The 16,570-nt window shown below is 44.8% G+C and overlaps 1 protein-coding gene across 2 annotated transcripts in view; it reads right to left on the bottom strand.

Moving 5' to 3' along the window:
• The window catches only part of SMC6 (structural maintenance of chromosomes 6), a 72,748-nt gene that overhangs the window by 40,261 nt on the left and 15,917 nt on the right, over positions 1 to 16,570 (bottom strand). For both annotated transcript variants that reach the window (XM_075861068.1, XM_075861069.1), the window contains exons 6-11: positions 16,337 to 16,398; positions 15,117 to 15,197; positions 14,870 to 14,971; positions 13,745 to 13,864; positions 11,324 to 11,422; positions 837 to 983 (exon numbers count right to left, since the gene is read on the bottom strand). In XM_075861068.1, the coding sequence (XP_075717183.1) occupies positions 837 to 983; positions 11,324 to 11,422; positions 13,745 to 13,864; positions 14,870 to 14,971; positions 15,117 to 15,197; positions 16,337 to 16,398 (611 nt within the window). The remainder of the gene's footprint in view (positions 1 to 836; positions 984 to 11,323; positions 11,423 to 13,744; positions 13,865 to 14,869; positions 14,972 to 15,116; positions 15,198 to 16,336; positions 16,399 to 16,570) is intronic.

Here is a 16,570-nt window from a genome sequence, read left to right as displayed (position 1 = left end):
TTGTTTTTCTGATACTGAGAAGTAGGGTATTTGTAGGGTATTTGTAGCAGAAAAACAGAGCTCCAGCCCCTATTAAGATATAGATTTAAAAAATATTATAATAATTAGAGAAGAATTTTGGACCTATAAAGAACTAAAAATCAAAATGGTTGGAAATTTACAAGCCAACACGGTTGCTGCGATCAGTTATAGAAGGCATCTTAAATTGGCAACTGTCCAATCAATAATAGTGCGATTCAACCAACCGTGCGTTCATCAATATTAAGTTCCTGATTATAGGGGCTTTCTGATAAAAATAACATGGATGGTCTATCCGCAGTAGGGCACTGAACCCAGGCACCCCCATCGATCAGCTGTTTCAAGGTGCTGCGGGGCTCGTCGCTACGAATGTGATGTCACTGTGCAGAAATTAAGGGGAAGCATCGCTCGCCGGGCCACTACAAACATCAGCAGGTGTGCCAGGAGTTGCTTACCCCCTATTTAAACATTGGTGGCCTATCCTGAGGATAGGTCATCAATTTTATTTCACTGGATTACCCCATTAACTTGGCCCAACTTACAACCTTGTAATAATTTTGAACACATATGGGCGAATTCTCATGCTAAGAAACGGCTGCGGATTTTCAGTGCAGATTCTGCGTTGAAAATCCTCAGCACAATACTTTTTAAAAACCCAATCCACATGTAGCGGAAATAATCAGCACAAATTTAATAGATTTTCTAATTCACATTATGTCGATTCTGTTGCACATTTTCACCCTTTTACGCACCAAAATTTTACAGCAAAATCTGTGGTGGAAATCGTGTGCAGCGTGTGGACTCCGAGTAACACGTACCTCAGACTCATGATACGCCCGCTTTCTCTGTTGCATGCCATCTTTCAAAGAAATACCCTGGGGCTTTAGTGCTTGGGCCTCCCTGCTGATCTCCTCCAGTTTCTCTTGTAGGGCCCGGAAACTTCCTTCAGATTCTTTCACTTTGCCCTCAAAAGGGAAATAAAACATGTAAATAGCATGTGTGACCGGGACACAGGTACGATAACATCACTCATTATGTTCTCTCCTCTACTAGATTAAGAGTCCTTCCTTGGAAACTGAAACTCTTGTAACAAGCCCAAGTACATGACCCTGCTAATAACAGATATAGAAGTTGCCATTCTGGACCATTCGGACTGTAAAGACGTCCAACGTTACTGTAAATACTTAAGATAATCCTCACTACAGCTAATGCCTGAGAATATAAGGGATGACCCCTGCCCGCTTTTGAGGAGCGAGTTTGATGGAATTTTTCAGCTCCAAACCAAGAGGACGGATGACTAGGCTGCCACAGTGACCTGGACTTGTAGTTGGGTCCCTTCTTGTCACAATTAACGGCGAGTAAGCAAAGCAGGGAAAAAAAAAAAACACAAAAAAAAAAAAACTGCACTTTCCAGAAAGGTTCAGAGCTCTGTGAAAGGTCCCATCATCTGCAGAAAAGGTCACAATCTTGAATAGTCTATCATAGTAAAGCTCAATTATAAGAGACAATGGGGGGACGACCCATTAGGGGGGGGGGGATTCGTTAGCTGCAGTACTGCAGCTATCCAAGTAAATAGGAGAAGAGCTGTAGTACTGCAGCTATCCAAGTAAATAGGAGCAGAGCTGTAGTACTGCAGCTATCCAAGTAAATAGGAGCAGAGCTGTAGTACTGCAGCTATCCAAGTAAATAGGAGCAGAGCTGTAGTACTGCAGCTATCCAAGTAAATAGGAGCAGAGCTGTAGTACTGCAGCTATCCAAGTAAATAGGAGCAGAGCTGTAGTACTGCAGCTATCCAAGTAAATAGAAGAGCTGTAGTACTGCAGCTATCCAAGTAAATAGGAGAAGAGCTGTAGTACTGCAGCTATCCAAGTAAATAGGAGCAGAGCTGTAGTAGTGCAGCTATCCAAGTAAATAGGAGCAGAGCTGTAGTACTGCAGCTATCCAAGTAAATAGGAGCAGAGCTGTAGTACTGCAGCTATCCAAGTAAATAGGAGAAGAGCTGTAGTACTGCAGCTATCCAAGTAAATAGAAGAGCTGTAGTACTGCAGCTATCCAAGTAAATAGGAGAAGAGCTGTAGTACTGCAGCTATCCAAGTAAATAGGAGAAGAGCTGTAGTACTGCAGCTATCCAAGTAAATAGGAGCAGAGCTGTAGTAGTGCAGCACAGCTGCTATACAGTCTATGGAGTCTTCTGTTTCTGAACACTGTATCACTCCCAGTGCCGGAGGCACCCGAACAGTGCGGGGTCCGGGTGTCGGACCGCCAACGACCAAATACTGATGACCTATCCTGTGGATAACTCATCAGTATAGAAAGACGCCCCATCAACAGAAAACCCCATTAAAGGGTCCTGCGACCTTGACCTGCAGGGTCTCCAGAATGGTCAACGTAAGACTATTGTGCACAACTGTTAACAATTGTGAAAGTCTTTTTCTCCATAAACCCTTTTTCCTTTGTGGAGTCCTTTAGGTCCTTTGTTTTTTTTTTTAAATCAGACAAGTTTTTATTGAAAATACAACATGAATTATACATTCTTTTCATTTCTGATACAGTACAAAGAAATCAGTCAACAGGAAAAAAAGCAAAGTTACAGCATAACATCTTGTGCTTAGAACAGAATTCCTGTAATTTACGTTACACTTTGCCTTTCATCATCATTAGTTGTACCAGTATATATATCCCTTTCCCTAACCCCCGAACTCCCCCCCCCCCTCTCGCAGTACCTCCTCTGTTCCTTAATTCGCCAAGTCCCTCCACCTCTTCCCTCCTTCCTGTATGCCAGCTCGTGATCTCACCATACCTTAAACATATATATGCGTCAGTCCACCTTCAAATCTCATCTAATGTGCCGCATTACTATAGGTGTTCTGCCATTTACTCCATTGCTTCTCATATTTATGCATTGCCCCTCTTTTCAGATATATTCGGTGTTCCAGTGATACCGTGTGATTAACATATCCAACTAGCTCAGCCACCTCCGGGGGATCCGCCTGCAGCCAATATTTTGCAATTAATTTCCTAGCATGGTACAGAACCTTTTTTATAGCCAGTAATTCTACCCCATCTCCTCCTTCCTCCCCCATACAACCCAATAAAAAGATCTTAGGTTCCAGTGGGAAATCTCTACCATATACTCTAGCTACCATTCCTTTAACTGCATTCCAATATACATTCAGCCTCGGGCAACCCCAAAACATATGTTTTATATCTGCTCCATCAAACATACATCTGGGACACTCTTTTGTTGTTCTAATTCGCATTTGCCACAACACCTTAGGTGTCCTATACACCCTATGCAGCAGAAAGAGTTGCGACCTCCTGTGTGCTACACTAATAGAGAGTATTTTGGGCGATCCGATTAATTCCTCCCATTCTTCATCTGTTATCATCCCTACATCCTCTTCCCATTTACGTCTAGTCTCTACCAACGGATGTCCTAGGAATTTAGTAAGTAACATACTATATAGCACCGAGATAATCCCCTTAGTGTCCTGGGCCTCCAGCACCCGTTCCATCCCTCCCATAGTGGAGCAACTCAAATCCACCATCCTCTCTTGTGTCTGCATCGCATGCCTGAGCTGAAGATATTGGTAGAACCGCCTATGTGAGAGTCCAAACTCTTCCTGTAGCTGCACAAAAAGCTTAAGAGTACCTCCTTCATATATCTGGTGCACATATCTGATCCCTGCTTGTTCCCAATCCTGAAATCCTTCCAAAATATTAAATTCCCATAGATAGGGATTATCCCATAAAGGCATATAATTGGAGCATCCTGCAATCCCCAATATCTTCTTACTTTCCCACCAAACTTTATGTAATAGTAACAGAGTCGGTTTCCCTCTCGCCTCCCTCCGTAATTTATGCGATTCTATGGCCTCTAATACATTCGTTCTTTGACCCAGATAGTATACCAGTTTCCCACTGGAGTTCCAGTCCTCCCTATTCTTCCATCCTTTAAAGTGTTGTATTTGGGCTGCTAGATAGTATATCCACGCATTCGGAATAGCTAACCCCCCCCTGTTCTGCATTATTGTAACTTTTCCATTTTTATCCTGGGGACCCCCCTTTTCCACACTAAGTCCCTAAACAAATTATGTATTCTCCTGAACCAGTATTTAGGTAACCACATTGGGGCATTGTGCATAATATAGAGTACCTGGGGCATCAGAATCATTTTGATGAGATTTGCTCGTCCCAGCGCTGACAACGGTAACCCAAGCCAGACTTTGGTCCTATCTGTTAATTTATTCATTAATGGTATCACGTTCAACTCGACAAAGTCCTGCACCCTTGCTGATACCGTAATCCCCAGATATTAAAATTTCCGTACACACGGCACTTCAGTTCCTCCAATCATCAGTGGTGTATTCACTGGCTGGAGTGGTAACAACGCCGACTTACTCCAATTAATTTTTAACCCTGAAAACCTGCCAAACCTCTCCAATATCGTCATTATCACTGGCAGTGAATGATCTATCTCCCCCAGGAACAGCAGTATATCATCCGCGTATAGTGCTATACGCTCCTCCAACTCTCCACAACGAAACCCTTCTATCCGCGGATGTTGTCTTATCATATTTGCTAGTGGCTCAATCGCTAGTGCAAACAGTAACGGAGAAAGTGGGCACCCCTGTCTCGTCCCCCTCTCCAACCTAAAAGAGTCCGACATCCTTCCATTTGCTCTGACCCGAGCCACCGGTTCCTTATACAAGAATTGTACCCATTTAATAAAATTCCTTCCAAAGCCTATCCGCTCCAATACAGCCCATAAGTAGCTCCATTCCACACTATCAAACGCCTTGGCGGCATCTAACGACAACACTGCTCTACACCGCCTATCCGGGGCATCTGTCTGCAAATTTAAGAAAAGTCTACGTAAGTTAACTGCTGTAGAACGTGCTGGCATAAATCCCGACTGATCCATCCCTACTATTGTAGTCACTACTCGCGACAACCTATTAGCTAGTACTTTAGCTAAGATTTTTATGTCTGTAGTCAACAGAGATATCGGTCTGTAAGAGTCAGGTTGTGTCCGATCTTTCCCATCTTTAGGAATCACAACTATAGCAGCTTCATACATTGTCTGCGGTAAACGCCCTCTGGCGAAACTATCCTGGAACACTTCCAATAACTCCGGCAGAACCGTCTCTCCATATGTTTTATACAGTTCAGTGGGTATACCATCTATCCCTGGGGCCTTTTCATTCGCCATAGAACTCACCGCTTCCTGTATTTCCTCTAAAGTAATAGATTCCTCCAACCCCTCCTTCTCTTCCTCTCCCAAAGTAACCCATGTCATTTCTGCCATATATTCTGACAGAAGATCCTCCGGATAGTCCACCTTAGTGCGATATAGTTCCTTATAAAATGATGTCAACACACCTAGTATATCTCCTGTTTCCTCCACCAGAGCCCCACTTGCTGTCCTTAACTGATGTATGAACGCACTCTCCCGCGCCGGCCGTGCGATATTTGCTAACAACCTACCCGTCATCTCGCCCTCCTCATAGTATTTTTGCTGCAAAAATAATCTTTTATTAGCTGCCTGCTCCATCTGATGTTCCTTAAGCAATTTTTGAGCCGCCCTCCATTGGGCTAAAGTTTCCGCATTGTTATTGGTAACGTGGCTCACCTCTGTTATTGTCACCCGATCCGTCAAATGTTGACCCATTTGCCTTGTCTTAGTTTTTATGTGGGTGATCTCCCTTATATACACCCCTCTTATATTCGCCTTCATAGCATCCCACAGAATGTCTGTAGGAACCGTACCCTTATTAAAGGCATGGTGTTGCCCTAAAAACATCCAGGAAATATTATAAATTATTTCTAATTTATAATACTACCCATTTTTGGTCACTAGATGGAGCTGTTCCCAATGTTGCAGCATTGCAACATTGGGTTAAAAGCCCTCGCTCTAGTGAGCTCTCAGCATCCCCCCCTCCTTTATCCTGGCTAGTGCCGGGATAAACGAGGGGTTTGAAAGGTTTAACCTCCTACACTGTGTGTCGCCATTTTTTGAGGTAACCCACAGTGTAGTAGGTTTACATACAGTAGTAAACACACACAAACACTAACATACATTGAAATGTCTTACCTGCTCCTGCCGCCGCGGCTCCCTCCGGCCCGTCCGCTCCCTTTGCTGCCGCTGTTCCATGTGCACAAGTCCGGAAGCCGCGACCGGAAGTAGTAATATTACAGTCCGGCCGCGACTTCCGGTCCACAGGAAAATGGCGCCGGACGGCGCCAATTTCGAATAGGACTGTGTGGGAGCGGCGCATGCGCAGTTCCCACACAGACGCCGTACACGGACGTGAATGGGACGGGAGCCGTTCACAGTCCCTATGGGACTGTGGCTGCCGTACTCCATGTCTGTGTGTGTCGTTAATCGACACACACAGAAATGGAACAAAAAATGGCAGCCCCCATAGGGAAGAAAAAGTGTAAAAATAAGAAACAGTAAAACACAAACACACAAATGAATATAAACGTTTTTATTACAGCACTAACATCTTTAACATATAAAAAAATTATTTGCCATGACACTGTTCCTTTAAATTCGAAGTACTCTCTCAAGCTCATGGTTATGGTCTCCTCCCCCACCAAGCATATCCAAAATGGGTTGAGCCTCCAGTGCATTCTCAGCCCCCCCGTCTGTACACCTATTCGGAGCTTTAGCAACATTGGAGAATGATCAGACAGCGATCGTGACAAATATTCCACCCCCTCCACACATTCCATCCCTATTCCATTATTAAACATTAAATCTATTCGGGACAGCGATCCATATGTAGATGATACACATGAGTATTGCGTAGTATACGGCCACTTTGCCCGCCAGATATCTGTGAGCCCAACTTCCGTCATGTATTTACCAAACCTTGTCAGACAAACATCTCTCCCCCCCGTTTGGAAATTTATCCCACCCTTTATCCATTATATTATTAAAATCTCCCATCAATATGGTCGGTACCATAGGCCAGCCAGCCAGTTTCTCCAACACCTCTCTCATTGGTACCACAGAGTACGGGGGTGGCACATACATCACCACAAGTATACATTCCCAATTAAACAATTTACAATGCACCCCAACATATCTCCCATCCCTATCTTTAAAGGAATCTAAACAGCTAAACGGTACATCTCTATGCACTAGGAGGCTAACCCCCCTCGAGTATGTAGAATGAAAAGAATGAAAGCTGTGTCGTATCCATACCCTATGTATCTGTTGCACCGTATCAGCAGTAAGATGAGTTTCCTGTAAGCCTATCACTCCAGTGGACTGCCCTTTCAAATAATCATATATAGCCCGCCTTTTAACTACCTCCCCCATACCTCTCACATTCCAGGACAACAGATTTACCCTACCCCCCATCTGGACATTTCTTGCTTTTGACAGTGGCTATTCCCATTACCTCCAGTGGCTATCTGAGTGTACTGCGTTGCAAACTCCCTTTCCCTCCAAAACCTCTCCCCTCCCCCCACCCTAACCCCCCCAACTATCCATAAACATACCCTCCTAAAAGGGCCCGGGCTGGTGAAGAAAACTTCACCTCTATGACCATACAGCTTCCCACTCACTTTGTAAAAACACATTCTTTTTCCCCCTACAGTGTTAACCTCAAAAACCAAGAGCTTCCCGCTACCTCCTCCTCAATAAACAATTAGTATTTTTAATGACTCCAACATCTCAGTCTGCCCTTGAACGGACAGCACTTTCCTCCCCTCCAACCATCAATGACACATGAACTGCAGCCTAACCTTAGACCAACATAAAACTGCATAAAAACAAGGCCTTATGCCATCATGTAACTCATCTTCCTCTTTTCATAGCAGAGTCCCTTCTTTAGCCATCCGCCTGTTGATCACGCCGCCGCTTCTTCTCGATCGTGTCTCAGTTGATCATCATGATTGTCCAGCCATCTGAGTGCATCTTTCGGACTTTCAAAGAATTGCACGGATCCCAATGCCGCCACCCGTAGCTTTGCAGGATACAGCATAGAATATGGAACTCGATGATTCCTCAGCCGCCTTTTTATGTCCAGAAATTGCATCCTCCTCTTCTGGACTTCTGCAGAGAAATCCGGATAAAAAGACACCTTCACACCGTTCACCCGAATATCTTGCCTTTCCCGGGCCTTTCGAAGAATTATGTCTCTATCTTTATAATGGAGCAGCTTTACCAGAACAGGTCTCGGTGGCCGCCCAGGTGGACCAGGACGTGTGGGTACTCTATGGGCTCTTTCCACTGCAAATAATGGGGTCAGTGACTCTTTTCCAAAGACCTCCAATAGCCATTTTTCAAAAAAGGAATCCGGATTAGACCCTTCCGTCCTTTTTCAGGGATTCCCACCATCCTCACATTATTTCGTCTTAAACGATTCTCCAAGTCGTCAGTTTTAGACAAGAGATACTTTACATCCTCCGCCACCGCATTTACATCCCGTCTCATGGGCAGCATGCCATCTTCTAAGTTGCTGACTCGGCCCTCCACCGCTGTTGTGCGCTCTGCCACCTTCTGCAAATCATGGCGTATGATAGACAAATCCTCCTTGATTCCCCCCACCTGGCAAGTAAGCTTAGCCAGCGTAGTATTACTCAGGCTTACCGCCGAAAAAACATCTGCCAGCGTGGGGCCCGGCTTGTCCAAGTTCTGCGTGCCTCCATTCAATCCTCCTCCTGAACCTCCTGGAGCGTCTCCTCCATTTTCCTCCTCCTCCTCTGACTCCATCTGTGCTCGCAGCGGCTCATATCTCGAGCCTGAGCTGCCAGCCTGCTCCTTCCCTCCATCCGACATTCCTCCAGCTGCCTCAGGTTTCATAGGGACCTTCCTCGCAAAGCGTTCCAGCCTGGATGCTGCCGCCCCTCTCACATCCCTGCTCTCTGTATACGAGCACATGTCGGCGCCATCTTGCAGCCCCAGCTCACCGTCCTCTGCCGCCTTAGATTTCCTGGACCGGGTCATAACAGCCTCAATCAGCTCCAGAATTGTACCTGGAGGATCACCGTCTTCTCCCCTGTCACTACAGGTATGTCCGCGTTAGTATAGTGGAGTCTCAGGATGATTTCCAGGGTATCGGCAGCGGGAGCTCCGGTTCCTGCTTCCTCTCACATACGCCGCTAAGCCACGCCCCCTTTAGGTCCTTTGTGGAGTGCCTGATATATGATTGTTCACAGTTCCCTGAACTCCAATGCCGATACAACATCGCACAGGAGCAGTAAACCAAACTACTGGTCTGTTGGCCAGAGCGATACAAGAATACAAGGTCTTATTTAGGATGTCTCAGATACACTGGTAACAGCATGTGTCGCTATAACGCTCCCAAACAAAAAACCTTCACACTTAGAACATTGGTCTGTTTGCCAAAGAGGTGCAAATCTTATAGGTAGTGCGGGCTTGGAGAAAATATCTCACAGCAGGCCATTGAAAAATGTACAGCACATATTAAGGAACGGAAGCATTTCCAGTTTGTGCGTGACACTACTGACTCAGAGAGGGTGGGGTGTTTGTCTTTGGTCCTAAGCCTAGAGGATACCGGGAGGCCGACACTGAATTGTCCTCATCAGAGCAGGAGGTACTGAGAGATACCCTTTAAGAACTGCTGGACGTAATAGGCCTCGGGGTAGAATTCAGTCAGGCCCAGTACAAAGGGTTAGGAATAGAGGACGAGCACCCACTAGAGAAGGTTTTTTAGGCAGGAATCATCCCATCTCGGATGATCTCCTAAGGGACCAAAGGGAGTTCTAACCATCTGTCCCCCTAACTTTGATGATGATGATGATATGCAGATTATTAATCTGTCTGCTAAAAACCTCACGATTGAAGAAAATAGGTTACTCAGAAAGGGGTTATCTTTTGTTCCAACCACTAAGTTTAACCTTTTTTCATCAGTCAAAGACCTTAACCTGTTTATCAGGAAATTGAAATGGAAGAAGTTTTTCAAGACACACGACGAGCGGCAATGTGCAGAATTGGGGATTTGGGAGGAAGATCTTCCTCATGTCAGGGTATGAGATGAGGGCCAAAGAGACTTGGACGAGGGGCCCTTTACTGATTTGAGAATGCCCTTAACGAAGAACCCACCCCTCAACGAGAACTCCTTGTTGGAGGTGTTTTTGAAAATGGTGACTGACCAACTGAGTAGATTGGAGGCCGATAACTACAGGAGTCATAACCTCGTGGGAGGAATTGTTGGCCCTTCAGAGCCTGGAGAATGATTCTGAAATCAGTATTAAACCCTCTGACGAGGGGGGAAACTTGGTTATTATGGACCGCAGTCAATACATAACAATGTGCATGAACATACTAAAGGACAAAGTTTGCCATCATGTCCTGGTTGAGAATCCAACGCATAATTTTCTGGAAGAGCTTAAGGAAATTGTGGTTGAGGCCAAGCGTAAGATAATTGATGGTCGTGAAGTGGCTTTTTTGGTGGGGAAATGTCCTCAGGTGGCTACCTTTTATAGTCTACCTAAGGTCCACAAGGGACTTCGTCCCCTCAAAGGGAGACCGATCGTCTTATCAATATATTTAAACATATACCTACTACACTACATTTGGAATATAATAAATTGACCTGCGGTACATCTTTTTAATCTGCAGCATATATTGATTTATGCTGCGGAAACGCTGCTCTTTTGTTGCGGGTTTTCCCCATTGAATTCAATGAGAAAGTATACCCTGCAACAAATAGAAAATGTTGCGATATTTGCGGCGGAAACGCTGTGGTTCCGCAAAAAAAATAGCAAATAAAAAAAGGTAATTTGAAGGTAATAAGAAAGTTAATACTTATCCTCCGGCCTTTATCAGCGACACGTTCCTTTGTTCTCCGCTGCAGCAGTCACATGGGCTGTAGGGTCTTCCCAGGAGGCCAGGCTGCACGGAGAACAGAGAGACGCGTCGCTATGACAACATCCAGGGGTAAGTATTTTTCTTTTGCGGCATGGTTTCCTCAGCGGATATTCCACTTGAAGATCTGACCACAATTTGGTGCGGTTTTTCAGTTGGAATTCCACGCCGGTTGTAGGCCTTATGCTCTGCATACTTTTATGCAGCGTAACCGACCTGTGAAAGCAGCCAAAGTCAGGGACTTGGATTTAAATGCCCCTAGGCATGGTGGTGGGAGACATGGCCATCGATGTGGCAAATTGTTCCATAGATGTACTCCTTGTATAAAAATGTCTGATGTGGAGGAGAGGAGAGTCAACAATAAAGGCAGAAGGGACTTCAAGTCGAAATCAGAAATTAAAAAAAAATTAACAAACACATATAATATATATATATTTATTTTGACTAAAATTTAGCTACCTGCCATTCATTGATCTTCTGCTCAAATTTGACTGTGCGTCCTTCCTCTCCAGCGATCTGCCCCCTGAACGGAATGATTTGCTTCTCCGTCTCGCTCACCTGAAAATGAAAGGTGAAAAAATAAATTCTTGCAGTAATGTTAAGTCTAATGTAGTCTGTGCACTTTCATGAACACTTTATATTACGTGGCACAGGGACGGACGGAAATAGCGTAGTTTGTCGTGCTACGATGTTTCCATAACTCCCATTCACTTCTATGGGAGTTATGAAAACAGCGTAGCTCAGCGAGCTTGGCTGTTTCCTTAACACCCAACTACCTAACCAGTAAACGGCCGGGACGAAGCAGGAGCAGCGCAAGGTAGAACGGGATTTAGGGGGCTTTGTTGTAGAGATAGGTGCGGGTACCAGAGGTGGGACCCGTATCTATCAAACATTTACGTCAAATCCTGTGGATATGCCATAAATGTCCACGATGGGAAACCCCTTTAACCAGACCATTTTCTTCTAATTCTGGACAACATAATACCCCTTTAAAGAAGAAGGGGGAATAGTGGTTTCAACCAAAAAGTGGATTTTTGGAGTACTCACCGTAAAATCTTTTTCTCCTGCATTTCATTGGGGGATGCAGACCGTGGGTATAGATTGTTGCCACTAGGAGGCTTAACACTATAAAAAATAAAAAAGTGGCCCCTCCTACAGGCTATACCCTGCCCACAGACACCGATATATAGTCTGTCCGCAAGCAGTAGAAGCAGAAAAACAAAGTAACGAACAGATAATCAGAATTAGCGAGAAGAAAACCATCCAGCAGACAACCACCAACTGTAAGAAACAAATAGGTGGGAGCTGTGTCCCCCCAAGAGACTCGACGAAAAAAGGGTTTTCATGGCGAGCACTCAATAAATCCCTTTTCTCGTTTATCTCATTGGGGAACACAGACCGTGGAACGTCCTAGAGCAATCCCCAGGGGTGGAAACAGAAGGAAGAAAAAAGGGCATAGTCATCTACTCTACAGATGCCCGAGAGACCTCGCCAACTGTAAGGTCTCTCGGAGCGCTTTAAGGAGACTGTACTGCAGATGCCAGCGTGGAGGACTGCTCCTTGTCCAGATCAGAAAGGTCTCCTTCAGACTAGACCTCTCTGGCTGCAGACTTAGAGACTGACAATAAAGGAGATACAGTTGGCGAGTGAGAACGAGGGCCAGCCACCGGAGGACGTAGATGGAGAGTTCATAGAGGGCTAGTCGAGAGGGAAACCAGGATGCCCATTATGGAGGAATGAATGACAGTGAGGTCACCGACGGCACGGAAAAGGGAATGAGCCCATTCCGGTTCAGCCATCTCACTACGATGAGTGGCTAATGCTGGGTGTGGCGGGTCACAGATACTTGGCTTGAGGGCCGGCATGCATCACATAGAGGAGTAGACAGACTACATGAGAAGTTTAGGCTGCCTTGGGAACAAGCTTAGTGAGTGCCAATTGTTGCCTACCGGGAGGCGTCTCCTCTGGCATCTGATATGCAGAAGAGGAGTCGTCACACTTGATGGGAGAAGGCGGTGACAATGAGTCCGCTCAGATACTCAAATAGGCAAGACAGTGACTCCCCTTAAAAAAAGTGGGTAATGGCCACCAAGTGTTACCTAGATTCTGCTAGATAAAGATCCCCTAACTGAAAAGTAACGGTCTCAGAGTCAGAGGAGGGGACCGGAGGGTAAAATGTTTGGCCAATGGCTGTTCCTACCCCATTCCAGCTGAGAGGGGCTCACAGCAGTGTGTACTGTCTGCGCTGTCCAGTGGGAGAGGCGCCAGGAATGGCACACACAAGTTGAGAGGGGTACCGGGCTTACCAAACTTACCCCCCAGGGAAGGACATCTTTCTTTCCAGTACACGGGGGACCAGCAGGGACACCCCCTCAGTGTGCCATCTACAGGTGAAGAGTGCAGGAAAGAGGGGTGACCCGCAAGCTAATGGGTGACAGAGGAGCTTGCGCTCTTATCTTCAATGACAGGCAGACAACTGCACAGGGAAATAGACACTGTGCGCCCGCCATTAGACAGGGACCAATGGGTACAGCGTTTACCAGCAAGAGGGGGAATAAAATAAAACTAAACCAACATAAAAAGGAAAAGAACAGCTGCTTCACAATGAGGAGTGTCTGTCTCCTACGGACGGTAATCGAAGACTGAAGTTGGTCAACGTCTGTGGGCCGGGGATATCCTAGCATTTTTTTAAATCAAGTTTCCTAGTGGCTACAGCAAATACCTGTGTTTCGCAATGAGTAGAACGAGCAACATTCTGTACATCCATGACATTCAGTAGAAAGGGTTCGGCTCAATGCACATAGAACAAATACATAGAACGAAAGAAATACGAAATATTGAAAAACAACAATAGAAATGAGGGGGAGGGGAGGGTCTCACCATGGCCCAGGCCATTTTACACTTGAGATCCTCCAGCTTTTCCTTCATCTCTCCTAACGAAGCCAGATTTTTAAACTTCTCTTCTTTTTCCAAGCACTGACGTTTCAGCTCGTGAAGTCTCTGAACAGGAATAAAATCAATTATCGAAAATGAAATCTTATTTAGACTTTTTGTGACCAAATGCGACTAAGCACTGGTTAACAGGTCTGCTTTACTACACACTTATGCTCCACAATTGTTATTTTATGTAATGCCTTTTCTTACAAATCTGCAGTGTGCCGCTCAACTTCTATTCCTCCTGGGATGAATAACCTGACAACTGGGTGTTACCATTCCTTAAATCAATGGAGTGTGTCCCTACATACGGACACTTTTAAACTAGAACGGTCAGCATCAGACGGTGTAGGCACACCCTATCGACAACAAGATTGATAATACCCAGCCGTCTATTTATTTATATATTTCCAGGAGGCATAACAGAGGTACGGCACAAAAGAGTTCTTAAAAAAAAGGTTTTCCAGAACGGTTGTATCATGGGCAATAAAAGTATTTACTAAAACAGACAAATGAGAAGCGATGACAGGTCCTCTAAGATATTAAATCTGGGTAAACCCTTTAAGTAAACTTCTTAATGAATATTTCACTTGCACGGCTTACTAGGTAAAATAACAGAGAAAAGATTGACAAAAATACACACAGCAATGCCAAACTGGGAATCGGATCTATATAGGGGGTGTCAAGCACCAACTACAGCTGCCCTTCTGTGAAGTGGGTGTCCAACGAAAATAAAAATGATTATTTTTCTTTTCTGAAATGAATAAACTTGGTAATATACTTTCTCTTCCAAACCTGCAGGGATCTCAGGTTTTCAGTCCCCGTCACGTGGACTTGGAAGTTCAGAGCAGCCCTTCTTGTGGTGACGCCCCAACAGTCTCTGAGAGTTCCCCTCTTTTCTGTGGGTCTTTGAATGAGCGGAGACGGATGATTGGGCTGGCTTAGCTGATGAGTTGAGCCACTCAGCCAACCCCCTCGTCCGTCACTGCTGATTCAAAGACCAAGAAGGTTTTTTTTATTTTCGTCAGACAACCCCCTTAAAGTGCTCCTGTCTGAGAAACAGCCTCTTACCTCAGCTCCAAAATTGATTTGATCACGAGTTCTAGTCTTCGTCTCCATAATGTAGGAATAATCATCCTTCATCTGGTCCAATTGTGTTGCCTTCATAAAAAACTAAAATACAAATAAAAATATATTCTGAAGTGCTATAAATGAGAGGAAATGACGGATTGTAAGATGTGACATTTTATCAGCTAGAGGAACGCCATGGGGCCAATGATCTCAGGTTAATACCACAGTACATGGCACTACAACTCACCTTATACTTGTCCGTTTCGTTCTTAGACTGTAGGAAATGTTTGCTCATCTCTTGCGTTAGCACAGACACTGGATTGTCAACCTGCAAAGAACCACAAAAATGCAACAATTTCTCAATACGAAACGAGTGGCGGGGTGAAACACATGATTTTTACCAAGCAGAGAAGCTGTAGAGAAATCCACGAGAGGTAAAACGCTATACAAAATAATAGCAATACGGTTATTCAATATTTGACAAAGCAGCAATAAGAAATAAATCAAGATATTAACTAGCACGTTTTAAGAGGTAGGCTTCGTTCACATCTCCGTCGGGGTCCCGGAATGAATAGCCTAGTCGTCTTCGCTACTTATTCCGTTAAAACGATGGAACCCTCGCACAACTGAGACAAACGGAAACCATTGGCACCGGATCCGTCACCATTGAAATCAATGGTGATGCAAACGGAAACCTACAGTTTCCGTCAGGGTCCCATTCTGACGGGAAGCTCCGACGGAGCGTCAGAACGGGACCCTGATGCAGCTGTGAACGAAGCCTTAAGTGCCACAGCATAAAAACCAATATATTTATTTAAAGGCTATGTCAACCTTTGCAAAACATTTTTATTTCTAATTCTACAATGCAAAAAAACAACAAAAAACACTTTAGTCTTGATAAAAAAACCTCCTACCATTTTATGTCCACAGCTCCTATGCATAGACGTGTCTCTCTGTGTAGTGTAATCCTGCACTCCAATCCCTTCCACCAGTAGGCACATAAAGGGTTTTTCAATCCACTAAAAGTTGATGGCCGATCCTCAGGATAGGCCATCAATAGCTGATGGGTCACCGGTCCGACTTTCAGCTGTTTTGATGGGGGTGCAGCGCTCGTACAAGCTATGCTTCCTTTATTTCTTCATGCTCACGGTGAATGTTCGACACGCATTTAGTGGCGATTCACAGGTATTGCAGCCTGTTCTCATTCACTTTAATGGGAGAAGATGACTGCAATACCTGTGAATCGCCACTAAATGCGTGTCATCGATTACGAGCGCTGCAGCCCCATCACAACAGCTGATCGGCGGGAGTCCCGGGAGACGGACCCCGACCCATCAGCAATTGATGACCTATCCTGAGGACAGGCCATCAATTTTTAGCGTCTGGGAAACCCCTTTAATATTGTAAAGCATCACAAAACGTCATATAAGGATTTTCAGCCTCATTATGTAACTATATTCTCATTACCTGTATGTTGAAATGGTCAAGGATTGATAGAAGTTCTTCTTTCTTAGAGGAAACCAACGAGCCTTTAAAATAAATAATAGCTTTTCTTTAGACAAGAGAACACTAAGGGGGAGATGTATCAACACTAAAGGGAGAATAGTTGCCCATGACAACCAGATGGTTTCTTTACATTTTCAAAAGGGCCTCTGAGAGGTGGAATCTTTTTTTTTTTTTTAGCTCAGTTTATCAAAGGAG

Source organism: Rhinoderma darwinii, chromosome 4 (assembly GCF_050947455.1).
Source record: "Rhinoderma darwinii isolate aRhiDar2 chromosome 4, aRhiDar2.hap1, whole genome shotgun sequence".
Lineage (NCBI taxonomy): Eukaryota > Metazoa > Chordata > Amphibia > Anura > Rhinodermatidae > Rhinoderma > Rhinoderma darwinii.
Note: the sequence above shows the minus strand (reverse complement) of the source record. Positions and strands in the feature narration are given on the sequence as shown.